This window comes from Danio rerio, chromosome 12 (genome assembly GCF_049306965.1).
Source record: "Danio rerio strain Tuebingen ecotype United States chromosome 12, GRCz12tu, whole genome shotgun sequence".
In the NCBI taxonomy this organism is placed as follows: Eukaryota; Metazoa; Chordata; class Actinopteri; order Cypriniformes; family Danionidae; genus Danio; species Danio rerio.
Window position 1 is genome coordinate 32,938,173 of NC_133187.1, and position 21,209 is coordinate 32,959,381.

General features: G+C 35.3%; 1 protein-coding gene across 30 annotated transcripts in view; it reads right to left on the bottom strand.

Annotated features, from left to right (window-relative positions):
• The window catches only part of tcf7l2 (transcription factor 7 like 2), a 123,696-nt gene that overhangs the window by 63,619 nt on the left and 38,868 nt on the right, over window positions 1-21,209 (bottom strand). For 14 of the 30 annotated variants that reach the window (XM_073917369.1, XM_068224494.1, XM_073917376.1 and 11 more), the window contains exon 5: window positions 15,503-15,562. The exons of the other annotated variants lie outside the window; for them this stretch is intronic. In XM_073917369.1, the coding sequence (XP_073773470.1) occupies window positions 15,503-15,562 (60 nt within the window). The remainder of the gene's footprint in view (window positions 1-15,502; window positions 15,563-21,209) is intronic. 30 annotated transcript variants of the gene reach the window in all.

Consider the following 21,209-nt stretch of genomic DNA (forward strand, 5'->3'; position numbering starts at 1 on the left):
ATCTGGGGGTGGTAGTCTTTGATGTGCCGTGCATAGCAGAAGCCTCTCTTTTTGCTGGTATTAATGGCGAGGAGATATAACAATTAAAGGAGAAGGCAGCGGGGCGGACAGACAGCACATCCCGAGCTGGAATTAGCATACTGGAAGTCCTCCAAAAGCAGTCCCAGCTAATAGCAGACGAGGATGCAAGAGGAACCAGAAGAACCAAACGTTTATAAAGGAACACCCAGCGGCGGGCTGGGTTTAATAGGGTAATTAGAATCACAGACAACTAGTTATAAAATTATAGCGCAGCCATAATATTTTGAAAACGCTTAAAATGATCTAATGTTTTAGTTTGCGGCGGGCCTCCAGACATGTGGCTGTAAGGTGGAGCGTAATTTCACTTCCTGGAGCAGAACTACGGCTACCGTTCTTTAACAAGAAGAAGAAGACAAGAGTTTGGTACAGCTGGTCTGGATGAGAGGGGTCCGCTAACATTAGCCATGTGGTAACAGTTTACTTCCTTCTGGACACAAACCAGACAATGGCTGACAGAAAACATGCTCTTGAAATGGGCACAGTAGTTATTTGTTTATCATCGTAATGATTTTTAAAACTGTAGAATAAAATGTCATTATAGCCACTAAAATTCACAGAAAAATAATCAAATAAAATGGATTCAAATTGTTAATAAAAATAATACATCTTAAACATCTTAGGATTAATTAAAAAAATAATGATAAATATATTATTATTATTCCCTATCATTTTGAGCACGGCTAGTGGCATTAGAGATATTAGTAAATAGAATAGAATAGAATAGAATAGAATAGAATAGAATAGAATAGAATAGAATAGAATAGAATAGAATATATCCTAAAGTTTGACTTTTGCTAAATTTAAATACTATTTAAATAATAAATTAATATAAAATAAGACCAATAAAAATGGGCGTAGTGCAGCTGAATATCATTAGCTTTCAAAATCTATATTATTAAAATAAAATACTTTAATGATAAAACAAGCGTTATTAAAATTACTAAGTATTTAAACAGATGCAAAAATCAAAACAATTCAAAAAAGTAAATGAAATCTGAATGACGGGATCCACTAACATAGCTAGGTGGTATCACTTTGCTTCCTTTTGAACACAAACTAGACAATGGCTGACAAAAAACATGCTCTTTAAATAGGCACAGTAGGTATTTGTATAATACCTTTATAAAACTTTAGAATAAATTGTCAGTCTGGCCATCAACATGCACGGAAAAATAATCAAAACATATATTCGAATTGTTAAAAAAATTATTACATTTAAAACGTAGGGCAAATTAAATATATATACACATTTGTTTGCTGGAGAGTCTTTCACTGACAGGGAAGTACATCAGAACCCAGCGAGGACAAAATGAAAGCTGTAAACTTTCTCACTCACTGTCTTTGGCCCCTTTGACCTTCTGGCTTGGTTGTGAGGTATCAGAAAATCTCCTCGACAACTCGCTCAACAATGCTCAAAGAGCGAGTGGGATAATATTTACATTTGATTATTCGCTGTAAATGCTCATGTTGTTCTGTACTTTAGTTTTGTTTGATGCATTCCACTAGAGTATTTTCCTTGAGCAGGTAAAATTTAAGATACAGTACATATATATGTGACTGCTTGTGTTAAAGGGCTAAATTGTATTACAAAAAATATGTAAATATAGATATATTTATAAATTATACATTTTAATACAAGAATTATTGCGTTTCTTAGAAAAATTTCAAATTGTTCATGGAAAGCATCGTCAATGCACCAAGATATGAAATTGAATAATTGTAACCGAACCAAACCGTGAGACCAGTGCAGGTTCACACACCTAATATACAGTATATATATTATTTACAATTATTTTAAGTGTATACATTATATATCCCTATCATTATGTGCATAGCAGGGCTAATAATAATAATAATAATAAATAAATAAATAATAAATAAATAAAAATAAATAAATAAATTAAATAATTCCTGAAGTTTTACTTTTACTAAACGTAATTAATATTTAATAATAAAAATAATATAATATATAATATATAATATAATATATAAAAGTAAAAAAATGAATAAATATGTATAATATTTCTAATATAAATTATACATATGATTATACTTTATATGTATAATGTAAATGTAAATAAGACCAATTAAAATGAGTGTAGTAGTGTAGTGTAGGGGTATTGTTAGCTTTCACAATGTATATCAATAAAATAATAATATTAAAAGAATAAAACAAAAAAAATGTTATTAAATTGATAAAATACATAAACAGATTTAAAAATCAAAACAATCAAAAAAAGTCAATTAAATCCGAATGAGAAGGGTCCACTAACCATATGACAGAAAGCATGCATTTTAATCTTTAAATATAAACTGTTTACCATGCTGCCTACACAATCAGTTTATAACTGCAGCATAAAAACGCATGGGTTTTATATAGCATAAACTGGTCTTAATTACCGCAGGGATTATATCTTGGCATCATGAATGTGCATGTCATAAATAATATAACATTGCAGCGCTATTGCCAAAGAGAGGTTCATGGCGAGGCACTGGTCTTTTCAATAACCTGCAAACGACATAAAAACCCACTCAGAGCGTTGATCCATCTGTCTGACACTATGATTAAGGAACGCTCCTCGAAAAACACTTGTAAAACAGCTGTGCTGCTGTAACAGATCTTATGTGGCATCTCAACACAAGGTGGAGACAGCGCAAAAAAAGAAAAAAAGTTCCAATTAAGGTTTCCGCTTACAAAGGAGGAAATAAAATGGAGACGAGTGAAAGTCTCAGGGCTTTCCAACAGGTGCCGGAGAAAAATGGGATAAAAAGGCACGGCTCTGTATCTTAAGGATAGTGGTGACATCTCAGCTTTTTGCCTGTTCGCATCAGGGGATGAGGAGAAAAAAAAACTGCGTTGTGTGAAGAAAAATGTCTTGTTACGGAGGAACGGAGCATGTCGTAGATAAGAGTAGGCCGGTGTTCAAAGAGATGCAGGCCAGTGAAGCGCTCGCTTCTTTCTCCACGTCGCTGCTCTGTCCTTAATGAGCCTCCCAATAAAGCCTGGTCTCCTGTCTGCTGTCCGCCTGTCTCACTTCAATCATCACCCGCCATTTCATTTATTCATTTTATTCACTAGCTTTACTGATGGCTCACAATGCTGATAAACAAGGAAACACACAAGAAACGTGTTTAGATGGTGCCTGCTATTATTTTGAGATTTTATTGACTTTCTATCGATGGAGAGTTGAAGGAAGACAGGAAACTTTTAGATGTTTGTAGAGCTTGGTGGCAAAAACAAATAAATAAAATAAAAAATAAAAATAGACATATAAAATAAACATGTTTAAAGCATTAAATAGTAAATTTAGCAAATAAAATGTAAATATTAAAATAATTAAATATGTTTAAAATACATTTAAAATAGATCAAAATAAAAATTCTAATAAAACAGTAGGGCTGGATGGTATCAATCATCAAAATGCATATCCTTAATACACACAAAAAACAATACACAAAAATTATACATATTTTATAAATATAATAAAATAACAAATATTAAATACATAAAATAATATAAAATATATTATAATTTTATTATAACGCTTTACACATTTTTGTAGGGAATCTCCTCATCCACCACCAGTGTGCAGCATCCACCTGAATGACGTGACGGCAGCCATATTGAATCAGACCGCACACCAGACACCAGCTGATTGGTGGAGAGGAGACAGAATGATAAAGCCAATTATAATAGGGAGATGGTCAGGAGGCCATAATGGACAGAGGACAGTAGGTAAATTTGGCCAGAATGCCAGGGTTAAACACCTACTACTTTTTTCGAAGGACATCCTGGAATTTTTAACGGCCACAGAGAGTCAAGCCCTCGGTTTAACATCTCATCCAAAAAGATGGCACTCACTGAGCAGTATAGACTCCCCATCAAAATACTGGGGCATTAGGACCCACAAGTCCACAGGTTGAGCGCCCATGCTTGTCTCTCTAATACCACTTTCGGCAGCACCCTAGCTTTCCCATGTGGTCTCCCATCCAGGTACTGACCGAGCACAGCCCTGTGCTTCAGTGGGGGACCATGTGAGATTAACAGGCTATATGTATGAAAGTAAAAATGTTGAAATAATTTACATTAATTACAATGTGTGTTAGCAATAATCAAAATGTATATAATAAATATAATGATTTTAAAATTATATATTAACTTTAAGAAACCAAATAAATAGATTAATTTAAACAGTTAAAGTTAAAACAAAAACATAAAATAAATAAATAAAATTAAATAAAAAATAATAAGACATTATAGGTCTGTAATTAGTTAGCATATTGAAAATATTCTTAAAACAATATAATGAAATTAGATTTCTCCCACTCTTTCTTTAGTCTAACAACTTGGTCTGAATAGTGGCAGGAAATCCTGGACATGTCAGGGCTGCCCATTTAGCTGCCTGTCATAAATTAAGCCTAAACACAACACATCTGTTTTCAGCACAGTGCCGTGTGGACGAGCAGAGGTAGACATTCCTCTCATATCTGAAACTAAGCTAAATAAATGATAAAGAGAGCATGTGCACACCTGCCACAGCGTGCCAGAACAAGACCACTTTAACTCACTGAATCATTCAAAAAAAAAGAAAAAAAGGCCAAACTAAAAAGCAACAATAAAAACAAAGAGATTTTTTTGACTGAGAAAAACAGTCCTGTGTCATCTTTCTCTTTTTAAAGCCATAATGGAGACAGAAAACTTGGCTCCGACTGCACTCGCTGTGGAGAAACATCAAAAAAACGAAGACGCAAATAAACAATAAAAAGATGTCTGCGAAGAAACTGCTGAGAGGAGCGAAATCAAATAAATTGGAATTTCAGCTCACAAAAGGCGAGCTGGAGCACATCTGAAAACAATCTGAAGAGGGAGAGAGAGAGCAAGAGGACAATGCAAAATCAAGATACTGACTGACTTCCAAACAATCCCTGTTGCTCTCTTTGTGAGCGCTTCGTGATTTCAGCCAGCTTAAATGCTCCCTGGAAGGGCGTTTTAGGGGCCAACGCACACACACACACTCACAGAAAAGAGGGAAGGTGTTAAACTTTAACTGTCACTGCACATTCGGCCATAACAATATGTTCTTTGGGAATGTCAGTTCCCCACTCCCTCTTTTTTTTCTTTCTCACCTACACACAGAACTTCTGAATCTCACCACATCATCGTCTGGCCATAAAGCAGTCAGCGTTTGCATCCCAAGCCCAGTGGAGAGATTTCGTCCAACCTAAACAAAGGATTAGCAAAGGAACGTGCTGCGGGACTCTAGGTGATTTCAATAGACCCCGAGTCCCATTGGCTTTAACGCGCTCAGTGGCCAAATTCCACCCGAACATGACTTAGTGTAACCGCACGTTTGATGGAAAATGCTATTCATTTTCACTTCTATTAAATTACGCCGTGAACGTATCTGGGAACGCGGTGAGAGAGAGAAGCTTGCTAAAACAACCAGGCCTCATCCAAAAAAAGCTGCTCTCTCTACGGGCCACCCGAGGGACGGAGGCTAAATCACTTCAACTTCCTCTCCAAAGTTCACCTAAAACTTCCTGGAAGCACAACAGGCATGCTCGAATGAAAACAAAGAGAGTTAATTGGTAAAAGCAACAGTAATTATCAAAAAATGGTTGGAATGGCAACCAATAAGCCAAGGGGAAAATGTAGAAACATTTAAACATTTTTATATATATATTCTCCTAAGAGTCTACATGAATCGGAAGTTGCTGCAGATGTTTATTTGTGTATTATGCCTTATTTACTACTGAAACCAAATATTGAGTAGGGGGGAGGGTTTATTTTTGCACTCCTCCTCTATATTCTACTCGCAGCTTATTAGCAGTTAGAGGAGCATGTTAAGCAGATTTCACCCAATTGTATTAAACTTGGTTAGATTTTGATTAAGGACTCCCAAAACAAACAGTTTCGTCTTTTTCATTGGATTAACTTGCATTAATTGTAACATTAAATGTTAATTTGCATTAATTGTTTGCCTTTAGGCCAGGGATGCCCAAAGTTGGCCCATGGTAACCTTTGATTTGGCCCGCCATCCCATCTGAAAAAAGGGAGAATGATGGGGAGGTGGTTGGGGCGAATGCCTTTGACAATGATCGTCATTTCCAATTTTCCTTTTGTTTCTTTGTTTTATTGCTGGGCTACAAAAAAGCCACCTGAAATAAACTGATTCAATTAAATGCTGTAAATGAATCAGACTTTTAAAATGTACTGTAAATACTGTCACTTGACAGATGCACAAGACATCTGCAAGCAAATCAAAGTAAGCTTGACTATTGAACTTGTGTTATATATAGGATTGTTTATGTTTTGCTTTAATAAGGCTGTAAATAGTTTTCTAGATATTTTTTAAATAATACTGAATAAATTAGAAAATTACCCATGGCAAATTGAATATGCATGGTTTGGTATATATTCGGCCCACAGCCCTCAATCAAGTTTGCTTTTTGACCCTTTATAGGAACAAGTTTGGACACCCCGGCTTTAGACATTTCCACACATACATAGGTATTTTTATAAACAGAGTTTCCCCGCTTTCCTTTTATAAATACGCAAAAACGTATTGTGATGCATGTTATTGGTATGCCGAACCAACAGGTGGCGATAATGACACGTATATACTGACTTTACATCAAACAGGGAATTAAGTATATTTTGCAAGTAAATTGCATTCTAGACATTGCAAACGTAAGTAAAGAGGTAGATTACCATCCCACGGTTGAACAATGCGCGATTCATTTGTCGCAAACGTGCAGAATTTGCCTCCCATCACATCTTCCAAGTTTAGAATGAACCAAGCCGTATTGGCCAGTCAGAGAGTAAAAAAAAGTGAGCATGCTTACGTTATGTTTACATCATGCACACTTACACCAGTTTTAACCTCCTCACGATCACACTGCACCCAAAGTTTTGAAAAATCTTCAAACTTGTCAGAGTTTTCATAAAGTTGCGGCTTCAGTTACCGGATTCTGCGCTTTAGTGTAGACAAAGATTTGAAAATACCTGTGTTTATGTGGACAGGACGTAACACTGACTACATTTACATGGACATCAGTAATCAAATGATTTTATTTAATCTGAATAAGACAATAATATGATGGAGTTTACATGAGTTACTTTTTAAACATTCATTTCATGATCCCGTTTTATAAGTTATAGCACATAATTCGATTAACGGCATTGCGTTAACACGCTTTCTACATTTCCTCCAGAGTTTCATGTAATTTCGGGTGATTCATTCTTGATTTGTCGACTTTCTCAGCAGTTTGGCAGTGTTTACATGTCTGTACTGCACTTCAATAATGCGACTAAAATCAGCATACTTCACATGTCTTAATTCGATTTCTGTTTAGTTCGATTATGACCTTAGTCTGATAAAATTATTCAAAAATCGATGTTTACATGGTAGTTTCTTAATCAGAGTATTGTCTTAATCTAATTAAAACTGAATTATTGGTGTCCATGTAAACGTCCTTAATGTGTGCTAGCAAAATAAACATTGTAATTTTAAATTCATCCAGATTTTAAAACATCAACAAAAATGCTTTAATGCCCTTTTTCACTCAAATAAAATTTTAATTCTGTCATTGTTTACTCACCTTCCCCTTCTATACTTTTCTTTCTTTTGAACTTCTGAAAAATGTTGGCAACCAACGAGTTGATGATGCCATTGACATCTAAAGTATTTTTCTCCTACTATGGAAGTCTGTGGTTACCATTTTCTAAATTCTGTTCTTTTTAGTTCAGAAGAAACCAAATAAAGGCTCATTAAGGCTTGGAATCACTTGACAGTGAGCAAATGAGTACATTTTGGGGGAAACCATCAATTTAACAAACACATTAATTATTATTCTTTGTTTTAGTAATGCCCAAATTCAGGGAATGAGGATTTAGAACATTATTGTTGATTGTTGAAGTTGTAAATTCCATGTTATGGCTAATTTTGTCTGACGTATCGTGAAAAGTTGTGCATAGTAACAGTTAGGCAATGAGCAAAGGCCAAAAACTATTATAAAATAGGTTTATGAGTTTGTATATCTCTAAACTGAAGTTTTTACTTGAAAAGCAGCATGTATACATGTAAAAATATGAATTTGCTTCCTCCTTATCTCTTTCCCCCTCCTCTTCCTCAGTCTCTTTCTCCATTTTTGAGCTACTTTCCCAAGCTACTCTATAACAGGCCTGTGAAAGGAGGTCACATATCAACTTACCAAGCGTCCCTCTCTGACCATATGACCCCTTCAGCAGCCCACGAGGCCCCATGTCATTCCATCACACTCTCCCTCGCTCGCTGTCCCCCCACATTCACGTCTTCCAAACCACCATCGAAAAAAGCTGCCCCCCTCCCCTCGTCTGCCCATATCCCGACACTAATTGGTAAATCTGTTGAACCATAGCACGCCCAACAATGAGACACCTGGAGTTCTGTCAAAACAAGTTTCCCTGTGAAACAGCCTCAAGTGCTAATACAGTACGAGTCCTGGCTAACTCCGTCTCCAGTATAATGCATGTGCGGGATGGGGGGAGGTGTTATAGAAAGGTATATTCGAAGGGGAAGTGTTAATGGCCCTTCTATTAAGGTTTAGATTTTCTGAAGTTTGAGAAGGAGGAGCATGATTGCCGTCTGGCTCCACTGGAAGCCCACAGGAAGTCCTCGTGGAAGTTTTGGCCCTAACAAAAATCCTAAACATTCTTGCAGTTCTTGTTCGGCACCCTCCCCTTCTGCGCTCTCTCTATTTCCGACGGACCACGAGGAGCGCTTTACGTAAACTCAAGAGTGCTAACATGGCAACATGCTGTGGTTTGTGTGAAATCATGTGTAACTGGGCTTGAAAACCTAACTGAGAACACGGAACTTTCATATTTGCTCAAAAAACATAAACAGTAGGACGAGAAAGTACTGAGGCAATAAATAGATAAATAATTTGATTTTTTTTTCAACAAGCTCTCTTTCTGTCAAGTCCTTCAAAAACAAAGATACGCTACTCAAGGAACTCTTGGTGAACCTTGTCAAACAAGTTCTGACAGAAACTCTTTATGAAAACAAAACACTTCTGTCCCTGCAATTATTGTCAGATAATAAAACATGCAAAGATTTGTTGTTTCGCGACTTTTATAAACTGACTCTATACCTGTTAACTAGGATAACCATCAACTAACCAGCTCCACCAGCTGCATTCTAGCAAACTAGTCAAAACTAGCATGGAGATAACCCTTTAACTGCCTGCGCTACCAAATGGTTGACCATATTTTAAATGTTTTAAATAGACTTGTGACTAAGTGACTTAGTTGACGGTTCATTCCGCTATGGCAAGCCCTGATTAATAAAAGGACCGAGCCGAAAAGAAATTAAATGAATAAATAATGACTGTTTAAGTAATTTAAAGAATGACTGTTTAAAAAAAAATGTTTACACACAGTATTGTTGGTTTACAAAATAAATCAAAGAAACATAATCCTATTGCACTACTACACATGATTTTGGTTTTATTGTAGTAAAAAAAAACATATTAAATGAGAATCTAAAATATTTTATGGCATACTTAAAAAAAATAAAGATGATTTAGTGTTAAAAATGTTTTGTTTTTTTATTGCGTTTTTAAATAAATTGGTCGTACACTTCATATTTTCTGATTTTCATAGTAAATGTATTAGTTCTGGTACTTTTACTATAAACTGACATATCAATCATTTAGTAGAGGTTGATATTTTATAAATTATGGGATGTGTTGACTGCATTGAGTGTGTTTACTAGCGACATTAGAAGTTAAGAAATGCAATCCAAAAATGTTTTTCTTAGTGGGGCAGTTTTAATTCCAGTCTAACTTAAGGCTGGATTTGTTTATGAGGATATTCAAATAATTTTGCTCTAACTATATAAATTTAAAAAATAAATATTTTGAAATTAAAACAAAAAAATATATAAAATACTATAATTAAAAATAATATTTTTTAGGAATGCTTTGATCAGGATTTTTTTCAGCCAATACCAAGTACTGATTCCTTGTGATGATAATCAACTGATACTGAGTATCTGATGCTTCAAGCTTCATAATGCATAAATCACATTTTCAGTCCAAATTTGATTCTTAAGTGGAGATCTTGCCTTACCTCAGAGAATAAATAAAAAATGTTGCATATAAATCCTTAAACATGTCACTTACAGTATAACCATTTAGTGTTGACATGTCATGATCAAAAGCAACTTTATAGAACAAAATAGATTAAAAAATGACAAGAAAAATAAAGCGATTTGGAAACACTGCAAATATGGAAGAAGAATTCAACATGTCTCAATGAAGGTTGGAGCACATAAGGAGTTAAAATGCATACCTATAAATCCATTACTTCTTTACTTGAAGGAAATAGGTCCAAAAACTACTGTTTATTACAATTCCTATATGACAAAAAGTTATATTGTTAAATATTAGCTTTTTTTTTTATTTCACTAATATTTCCAGCCAGGATTTAATGAACTTGCAATATTGTTGAAAACACAGAACATTCAGTTCTGCTATGTAAAAAGTTTTCAGTTCTTATGTGTCCTCAGCTTCAACCCATAAACAAATAATTGTGATTGGTTAATGAGATCGGCCAAATTAGCGAGTACCAATGGAAGCATGAAATGTGATTATCGGCTAATATCGATCTCTGGCCGATAGATTGGAGTATGCCTTATATTTTTTACTTTTCAGTTTGTATGTTTCCTTAGCTTATAAACTCATAAACAAACAATTGTGATTAGTTCATGAGATCGGCCAGATTAGTGAGTACCAATCGAGTCATGAAATGTAATAATCAGCCAATAGAGATCTTTGGCCAATCAATCAGAGCATCTCTAATATTTTTACTTCATTTCTTAAATGATATTCTATGTTCTAGAAACATCAAACCAGTATAAACTAGCCCAAAAATTATATTTATTAAGTCATTAAGACTATTTTGGTGCATGAAATAAAAAGAAGCCATTTTTTCAGACATCAATATATCCATTTTTATAAATAAACTACCAATAAAATATAAATATTACGATACCTATGTTTAAACTTCAGAAGAATGCAGAAATAAATATGGATGGAATAAACTTAACGCTTAATAAGGGAGTGCTCGTTCTCGTCTAGACCTTATTCTGTTAAACTCTCATGAGATTAACGTTTGCTGCAACTAAGATTAGCTTCAGGAATTGCTGCTGAACTCCAATTTAAATCTCACAAGACTTTTCACAGAACAAGGGTTACCGTCTTGACATGACCTACATGACCCTGAGGGACTGACAAAAATAAGACAAGCACATCCCACAATGCCACAGCTTTCTCCACAGACCTAAACACAAGGCGATGAGCTAAACAATTGCTTGTCCCACTGATCCTTGCACCGCTGTTGAGTTTTGGCAGACCAAGGCTACCCATGGCGCCCCCCCTCTTTTCGAATTCCACACACTGTTTGTGTCCGTCAAGGAGGGCCGAGGCGCAATTGAGACACTCAGCGGCAGTGGCCCCATGTTGCGTCACTCTGCACGCTGCATCGAAACTGAAGAGCGGTGCCAGACGGACGCTCTCGTTTGCCGTTCTCGCTTTCTCTTTCTGCCTCACGTCGACGGACAATTAGATGAAGGCCTCATCTCATCCAAAACATCCTTAACCTTGACCCACGCAAACTGAGTCCCGCACACATTTACACACACACATGGGCGAGCGTGTGCACACAAAAACACAAACCACTCCACCTCCTAACTTCTCGCTGGCAAACGTTCAACCCCAGATGCTACAAATGAAAAGCATCCTCTTCATGCCAGCTGCTTCAGAGAAAAGGAAAAGAAATCAGAGAGAAATAATCGCCACCATTCCGGAAGATGCAGGAAAATAATTGAGACGGCTGAAACGAGGCCTGTGAGCAGACAAAGATGAAGCTCGAGAGGCATTTCGGGCTGCCAGGAATCCAGAGATGCTGAATTTTACAACGCTGGAGTGGCGCTGACGCTTTCCTGATACGCGCAAACACTGTATATCGTAACAGGGATCCTGCGACAGACAAAACGCAGCATGTCAAAGGACAGCAACAGTTTACAATTACCACACAAACTGAGCCAAGTCTGCTCGCGAGCCAGTGTGTGTATGTGTGCGTGAGTGTGTACAAATCCAAAGCAGATTCAAGCCCATTTTATAGAAAAGGGAAGAAGAACTAAGCAACAAACAATATCAAATACAGCAGAACATTGCACTGAAATCAAACAAACTGTCTTCTAAATGTAATGATTTTATATTTATATTTTATTTGCATTGCTTTATTTACTAACCCTGTTGGAAATTTAGCTTAAGCTGGAAAAACTGTAACACAGTTGCTGGTTTCTAACTGGTCAAAGCAGGATGGTAGTTGTTACCCAGCCACTAAGTCAGGGGTGGGCAAAGTCGGTCCTTGAGGGCCGGTGTCCTGCACAGTTTAGCTCCAACTCTAATCAAACACACCTGCTTATAGGTTCTAGTGATCTTGAAGACACTGATTAGCTTGTTCAGGTGTGTTTGACTAGTGTTGGAACAAAACTCTGCAGGGACACCAGCCCTCGAGGATCAAGTTTGCCCATCCCTGCACTAAGTCATGAAAACATAGACATATATACATAGATGCCACATTCGACAAGATATATCCAGCTGTAGACCCAAACACATTTCAGCACACACAATCCAGGACACACAATCTAGGCAGGGGCGAATCATATATAGTTAATGATGGATCAGTCTTCTATTTTTTCTTGTTTAACGATGACTGATTTCTTATCGTCTACTGTATTTCACAAATATGACCGAGACGTCCGTGACTGTGAACAGTTTGGCGTTTCCCGTTTCAATCATTATTTCATTATTATATCCAGCGATCATTTTAACATTGGTGCAGTTTAGCTACTCATATTTTGTAAATAAAAACAATTAGTTAAACCATTAATGACTATTTTTTGATTAAGCAAAGATATATTATCCAATAGCTGAGTAAAATATTAATATAGTGTTAAACATTTATTAAATGTAATAAGATTTTTATTAAATATAAAGATGTATTATAGCCTATACATATTAACTTGCTAGTATGTAATTTATTATAATAAAACCATATTATAAATTAAACCTGTACAGATATATTTATATATTTTACGTTTATATATAGATGAAAAATGTTTCAGCAAAGCCAGAAAACAATCTGCTATATTGACTCTGTCAGATTTAATTAATTACTGATCATCTATGATGACTGATAGAAAACTGTTCATTCTATTATATTAAATGGTAATTGGAAACAATGTTCCCCATTCGCCGATCATCATATTTGTGAAATAGTATACACTATTGTCTTTACTACTTATTAAAAATGTATATATATATATATAAAATATATTGATGACGAGGTCTGAGAAGACGTTAATATTGTTAACATTCGTCGTAACCATATATTGTTCGCCCCTGCCTTTATTGTGTGTCCTGGATTGTATGTGCTCAAATGTGTGTGGGTCTGAGGGACTGCAGCTGGATATTAATGTATTCGACTGCTTTATGTAAAACAACCTCTATCTTGCAACGATATGTTGTCACACGCTGCAAAAATCATTGAGTTTATCAGATATTAGTGCTGCACGATGTTGGAAAAAAATGTAATTGCAATGTACATATATATATATATATAAAATATATATATATATATATATATATATATATATATATATATATATATATATATATATATATATATATATATATATATATATATATATATATATCTGCGATATATATTGCAATATGAATATAATTTCACAAAATATCTATTTTGAAAAAACTCACAATTTTGTATTGATTGTGGTCATTTTGTAGGCGAGTGCATCTGCATTAAATATACCAAATTACATCATTTTATGCACAGATGAAAACAATAAAACAAAGATAAAAAATAAATAAACACTTTATTGTTTTTTGTGGAGTCTTAACAGTATTAGCTTATAGAAAAATTACCTAATCAAATGTAAATAACAGCGTCTTCTTTTTATAAATATATAATATTTTTTCTTCTATTTGTAATCATAAAAACCCAATCAACTGAATCTAATCTAAATGTTAAAGCAGAAAAAGTTATGTCTCGTGTCCAAATAGTTTAAGGTAACTTGAAATCTCTTGCGATCCTGTGATGTGACTATTGCAGATTCACACATTGTGATATTGATGCTGAAACATTATATATTGTGCAGCCCTATCAGATATGACTTGTGGCTGCCATGTTATAGCTTTAAAAGCACACAATATCTGTACAAATATTTATACATGCATAGCTATGGCTGCAAGTGATATATGATATATTGCGAGCAATACTGGGATTAGATCATAAACGTTTAGTATTAATAGTACTGTTATTGGTTAATTAAGAAAATAAAGCATATGCACACTTAAAAGGAGTCTATGCTATATTGAAGACAAGATGTCAGCAATGTGGGAGTTTTTCAGAGGGAAACAAACTAACTTTAAAATTACATTGGATTATTTATCCAAAAATGATAATTTCCTTTGGTCATCTAAGATGTAGATGGCTTTCTTTATTCGGGCGAACATTAAAGAAGATCTTGATTCTTATAATGGCAGTCAATGGTTATAGCTTTTATATAAATAAGAAATCATAGGGAGATATAATAAAATTCACAAAGGAATACAGCTAAAAATCTTCTTCAATGTTCTACTGAAGAAAGAAATGTACATCTTAGATGACCTGAGGGTGAGTAATTTAATAAGAAATCTTCATTTTAGACTATTCATTTAAGTAATAAATCTGTAGCATATAGGTTTTTGATTTTCAAATATTATCAGTTATCATATTGGCCAAAATGTTCATATCAGTGCTTCATTAATGATTGCGTAAAAGCATAGATGTTCAGTCAACATGCTCTTGGGTATTCATAGGCCGACTTTGACTGTTCCAATATGGCGGATGACTTACATATGGACCATTTTGATGGATGTAAACAATAACATTGGTCCTGATGTATTTCCTGTACAACATTTTAAATTTCTTTAGCTTTTAAGAATTCTAAAAGGTCCACATATTGATAAATTATTTTATGGCAGGTGTTTTAACATCAAGATATAATAAAATAACCTTTTGTTACAAGCAGGAAATGTTCATGGGCCAGTGACATAGCCACATTGAAAACGATGTATAGTAGCCTATAGAAACATCTGCTAATGAGGCATCTATGTAAATATTTCTATGCCATGGCTGTATGACCCTGTTGTAGGTCAAAGATAGTTTACTAGCAAATGACCAGCTCAGACCAGGAAATAACCAGCTAGATAATCAGCTACCAGCTGAAACTGGACTTTCCAGCAGGTAATTCATTTAAACAATCAATAAGCCAGCTGCAAGAAACTTGGAATTCGGGATTCTCACCAACTGTAATTGGTGAAGACTCAGATCAGTCTGTCCGGGGAATTCCAAGCAGAAGGGCCCCTGCAAGGCAAAGACGGACGTCCCGTGTCACAAATTGAGAACATGGTACACTCATCACTCAACCAGGGCATGAAGGCATGACTTTTAAAACCACAAAAATGTCTAGCTCTATGCCACCCCTCTCCTTCCAGGTACAAGCCCAAACATAGCTAGCATTCAACATACAACACACACACACACACACAGAGAATACGCAAGTGCATGTTTGTTTACAGTGACTTGTGGTTGGGATATTGTTAGCATGTTGGCAGTGTGTCTACATCAACTGACTGTCAAAAGAGTACTGATGTGGCTTCAGGCACATTGAGGATTTTTTTACACCGTGATCCTGTTGCACCATGTTGTCCGAAGAAAAGCTAGACAAGAAATGGCATAGATGGATTATGGAGGAAAATCTCATGTTTAAAAGTTGCTTATATCAACTTGCTCACAGATCAAGAGACCTAATTGCATATGAATACACTTCCATTCAAAGTTGTTAGCCTTTCATGCTCACCATGGCAGCGTTTATTTTATAAATGCAAAAACAGCAACAATGTGAAATATTGAAATTCATTTGAAGGCACAGATGAAATCTCAGCAGGCGTTACTCCAGTTTTCAGAGTCACATGATCCTTCTGCATGCTGATTATTGACTATGAGTTGAAAATAATTTAGTATTATCAATGTTAAAAAACGACTGCTTAATTTTTTGTAGGAACAGTGATACATTTTTTAAGGATCGTTTGAAGAATAAAAAGAAAGATTTAAATTATATAAATAATATAACAACATTTAAAGTATTTAGAAATATTTTAGAAAACACCATATAAAATATTTTGGTTTGATCAGATGAATTCTTTTAGAAAATCTCAATGACTCCAAATTGTTCAAAAAAATACAATTTATACATATTTAAGCAACCCAGGCTCATTCTGAAATCGTACCATTACATAGATTTCTGGAGAACGACAAATACGTCCCAGGAGCTACGCTTTTTGCAGTTTTTGCTTTCACGTATCCACCAGAGGCCGCTGAGTACGTTTTTTGAGAACTCTCATTTTTCTTGTGAGTGCCATTTGTGGCTGCTTTTCTTACGTGAATCCACCAGAGGCCGCTGTCGACTGACTGAATGATTGACTGAATGACCAATTGATTGAGCCACCTAACCCAACCAATAGTGTTTTTTAAGCACTGATTGACCCCCTCACCCACTTCCCTAAACCCAACTGACAGTTTTAAAAAGCAATCCAGAAAAAGAAAAGCCCTCACCTGATATTTACCACGTTTTCAGATTCTACCACATTCTCACACTCTTATTTATGTGTTTATTTTATTTTTTGGCTATTTTTTTAAGTCCGCAGATGTACATGGCGAGCTAACTGGACAAACTGGTAACATCAGAAAAGCCGTCTGTACGAAGGTAAGAGGTCAGCTGGTGAGCGCGAAAAGGAACAGCGTCATACTGCCATGTATCTTTCGTTTAAAAAATGAAATGCAGCCATACGTACTTCTGGCTACACAATTCACGATCTTCAAAAATGTATATAGGGCTATGTTTTCAGAATGAACCTATGCTGTATATAAGTTATATAGATATCAAGATATATAAATATACACATAAATTATACATGCTTGATATTCCAACCAAGCCAATGTTTAACATATTGATCAATACTGGCCATTTGTGTGACAGTCAGTCAATGAAAACACAATATTAGGCCAACAGATAAACGTAACACTTATCAAATCTCATATTGAATATTTGTTATTCATAATGTTTATCCCATTGCTGAAATGTCTAATTTAATGTTTAACATTATAAAAATAATTATTATTTTAATTTGGCCATTAAAGACCACCTTATAAAATAATTATTGTACAAAACATTACTTACACATTTACTACGTTGTTTTTTAACATACATATGAATTATTATAGTTAATCAATAATTTGTAATTCTTAATCTCAGCACTTAAAATCCAACATAAAAATTCAATTGATGAGCACTTAAGTCTAGGAGAAACTATCATTTAAGAGATGACAGAGATCTCACACATTGCTCGGAGTGTCCTGGACTCACAAGGTTACATAACAATAAAAAAGGCTCAAGGGCTGATGACCTTGACACCAGGTCACTCGTAAAAGAGCGTGTTGACGTTCCCTGAGTTTGGGTAAGGAAATGCTCCAGGGTGGCCCTTCATGAACTACACCAGAGCACATGCTGAGACGCTCTCCAAGCTTTGGCCAAAGGTCTCAGACCAGTGACATAAACCAAGCGTGGCTGTGTGACAATATGTCCACAACAGGGTCCTGTCAGAGGCGGAACAGAAGTTACACACAACAGGCCGTGATTACATCACCCAAAAAAATACAAGAAGCAAAAGACGGAGGCCCTATGGAGAATGAAAAGTAAGAAATAGTTAGTAGAAAGGGAAGGAGGGAAGAAAAAGACAGTTGGTTCAGTGTCTTGCGGCTCTGACACTGGGGTCCTCATTAACAGTGAGGAGGCTGGGGTATCCCAGCATGCCTCTGGCCCTCCCAGCCATTGTCAAGCTAGTCCAGGTGCACCACCATTCAGTCCCTCCAAAAAAGGCTGCAAATTACCCAGCCAAAACTACAGGCCCCGTGCTAGTTTGAGACGCTACTCCTACTCAGCTGGAGTCTGGGAAAATGTCCTGCATCCTGTATGTGTTCTTATTCATTTAGTTTATGCTTATTTTTAACTAGAGATGAGCAATTATTCCATTCGAATGATTAAGCTCAGGAAAAACTAATATTCTTATCTTCGTTTATTCAAAACTAATGTGAATGACCTTATTTTTTAATCAAACTTCATTTTTTGATGACTTTTCCGAACACATTAGCTTATTACGTTCAATTTACAAGCGTATGTGTTTTTGGTTAAAAACATTTTAAATGTGTGCAAATAAAAAATACATAACAATCATTTATACAGGGCATAGAGAATGGAATAAATATAAGTAAGCAAATAAATAAATAAATAAATAAATAAACAAACAAATATGTCTGTTCCGATTAGTATACAGAACAGTACATTTAATGTAATGTCACTCTTTTTGTGCCACATACAGCTGAAGTCAATATTATTCGCCCCCCTGTTTATTTTTTCCCCAATTTCTGTTTACATTTATTTTATCGTTGCCATGATGACAGTAAATAATATTTTACTAGATTTTTTCAAGACACTTCTATAGAGCTTAAAGTGACATTAAAAGGCTTAACTAGGTTAACTAGGCAGGTTAAGGTAATTAGGCAAGTTATTGTATAATAATGGTTCGTTCTGTAGACAATCAGAAAAAATATAGCTAAAAAGACGAATAATTTTCACCTTAAAATGCTTTTTCAAAAATTTAAAACTGTGCTTATTCTAGCTGAAATAAAACAGCTAGGACTTTTTCCAGAAGAAATATTATCAGAAATACTGTGAAAATCTCTTTGCTCTGTTAAACATCATTTGGGAAATTTAAAAAAAATAATAATAATAAAATTTTGTAATAATAACACTTAATAATAATAACAATTCTGATTTCAACTGTATTTAGTTATAACTATCATGCCTTAAATTTATTTATTTTCAGCCAACAACAATCTGACTATTTTTGATATAACCCTTTGCATTTTAAGAATTATTTTTGACCAATATCTTTTGTTAAATTGTCCTCCTGACACTACTCTACTCTATTTTTAGTTTTAATAATAACCTATAAACAAAAGGTCACCCAGGCAATTTAACCCAGGATAATTATTGCAGATCAAATATTAAAATATTAGACCCTTCATGCACACCCCTACATGTACCATCAAGAAGCAGCAATACAAGACAGACTTGTGTTTTGACAGCAAACAGCAATCGTGCCCTCATCGTACAGCAGTTCAGGTGGGAGGTCCCTGCTCTGTCAAATCGCAACACATTCCATCACTTCCTAAATACTAATTACCATACAGGAACAGAGCGGGACTCCTTCAGCTATTCTTCCAAGCTCCACCCCTGCTATTCCTCCCCCTTTCCTGCATTCTGGCTGTTCCCGCTTTTTCCTGCTGCTGGTTCACTTGCACACAGGGTTGCACGCATACGCACACTGCTGTGGGGCCTCGTGGGGAAATAGTTAACACTCCAGCCGTCCCCTGCTGCCTGTGAAAGCCCAGAAAACAATGGAGACATTGTCCAGTCTCAACAAGACTCGGAGCGGGAGGACAATGTGTGTGTGTGCAGTGGATAAGGTTGTACGTGTGTGTATTTTTTTGCCTGCGCGTTATTTTAGAGAGTTGCACTTAGATATGAACTTTAAAGGTCTCTCTGAGGTAGTCATCCAGCAATCTTTGAAATTTTACTTCATTTTCATGCATTTGAATGTGATAAATTGGTTTGATAAAGTGATGTAAAACACACATGTGTGCATGCAGTGTCTACTAACAATCTGGCACATCTCGTGACCTGCAAAATTATTGCACTGGTTTTAACTTGGAGACTGTTGCAGCAGAGTGCTGACTCATGTCAACTGTGTTGAGAAAGGGAGAAAACAAAAACTTTTATTTTCTTATATTAAACATGCAACATTATTATTATTATTATTATTTATTAATTCATTAATAATCTTCCTTAGATAATTCAACATGTTCAAAATGTCTAAAAAGCTGAAACAAAAGCTAATAATTTATAATAAAATTAAGACAAAATTGTCTATTTCTGTTTCTGAACCTTATCTTCATGCCATAATCTTGTCCACCTTGTCCTGCTGTTTGCATATAGGCTACATTTTACTACTAAAATTCCATGACTTCTCCAGATCTTTCAAGTACATTTTCATGATGTAATGTTTCATGTAATGTAGGTAACAAACAATAACAACTATATTTTCATTAACTAACGTTAATAAATAAGAATAAATACTAAAATAAATGTATTCTTTATTGCTTATTTGTGTTAGTAAATGCCTTAAGTAACATCAACTAATACAACTTTATTGTAAAGCGTTACCTTATTATTATTATAGGTGCAGGCAAGTGTGTTTAGCTCTAAAAATAATAATAATAATAGTTATTATTAATTGGCTAATTGAATTAATCTACGGGCGACACAGTGGCTCAGTGGTTAGCACGATCACCTCACAGCAAGAAGGTCATTGTTGGTTTAAGTCCCGGCTGGGTCAGTTGGCATTTCTGTGTGGAGTTTGCATGTCTGCGTGGGTTTCCTCCGGGTGCTCCGGTTTCCCCAACCAGTCCAAAGACATGCACTATAGGTGAATTGGGTAAGTTAAATTGTCCGTACTGTATATGTGTTAATGAGTGTGTATGGATATTTCCCAGTGATGGGTTGCAGCTGAAAGGGCATCTGATGCGCAAAAAACATATGCCAAGTGAATTGGTGGTTCATTCCGCTGTGAATAAAGTAAAATTAATTCATCCCTGATAAATCAAGAGACTGAGCTAAAGGAAAATGGATGGATGGAATTAATCTACATGACTAAATTTCACTCATTTTTTCATGTCAGTGGAATCCTCATTTCCTGTGCAAGCAGATAACCATAACAGAGAGTGTAAAAAATGGCTGTATGTAATGATTCAAACATCTGCCGATACCAATCAAGTATACAGTATATATGTCCTACCACAAGAAACTCAACATGAGGAAGCACCCCAGAAC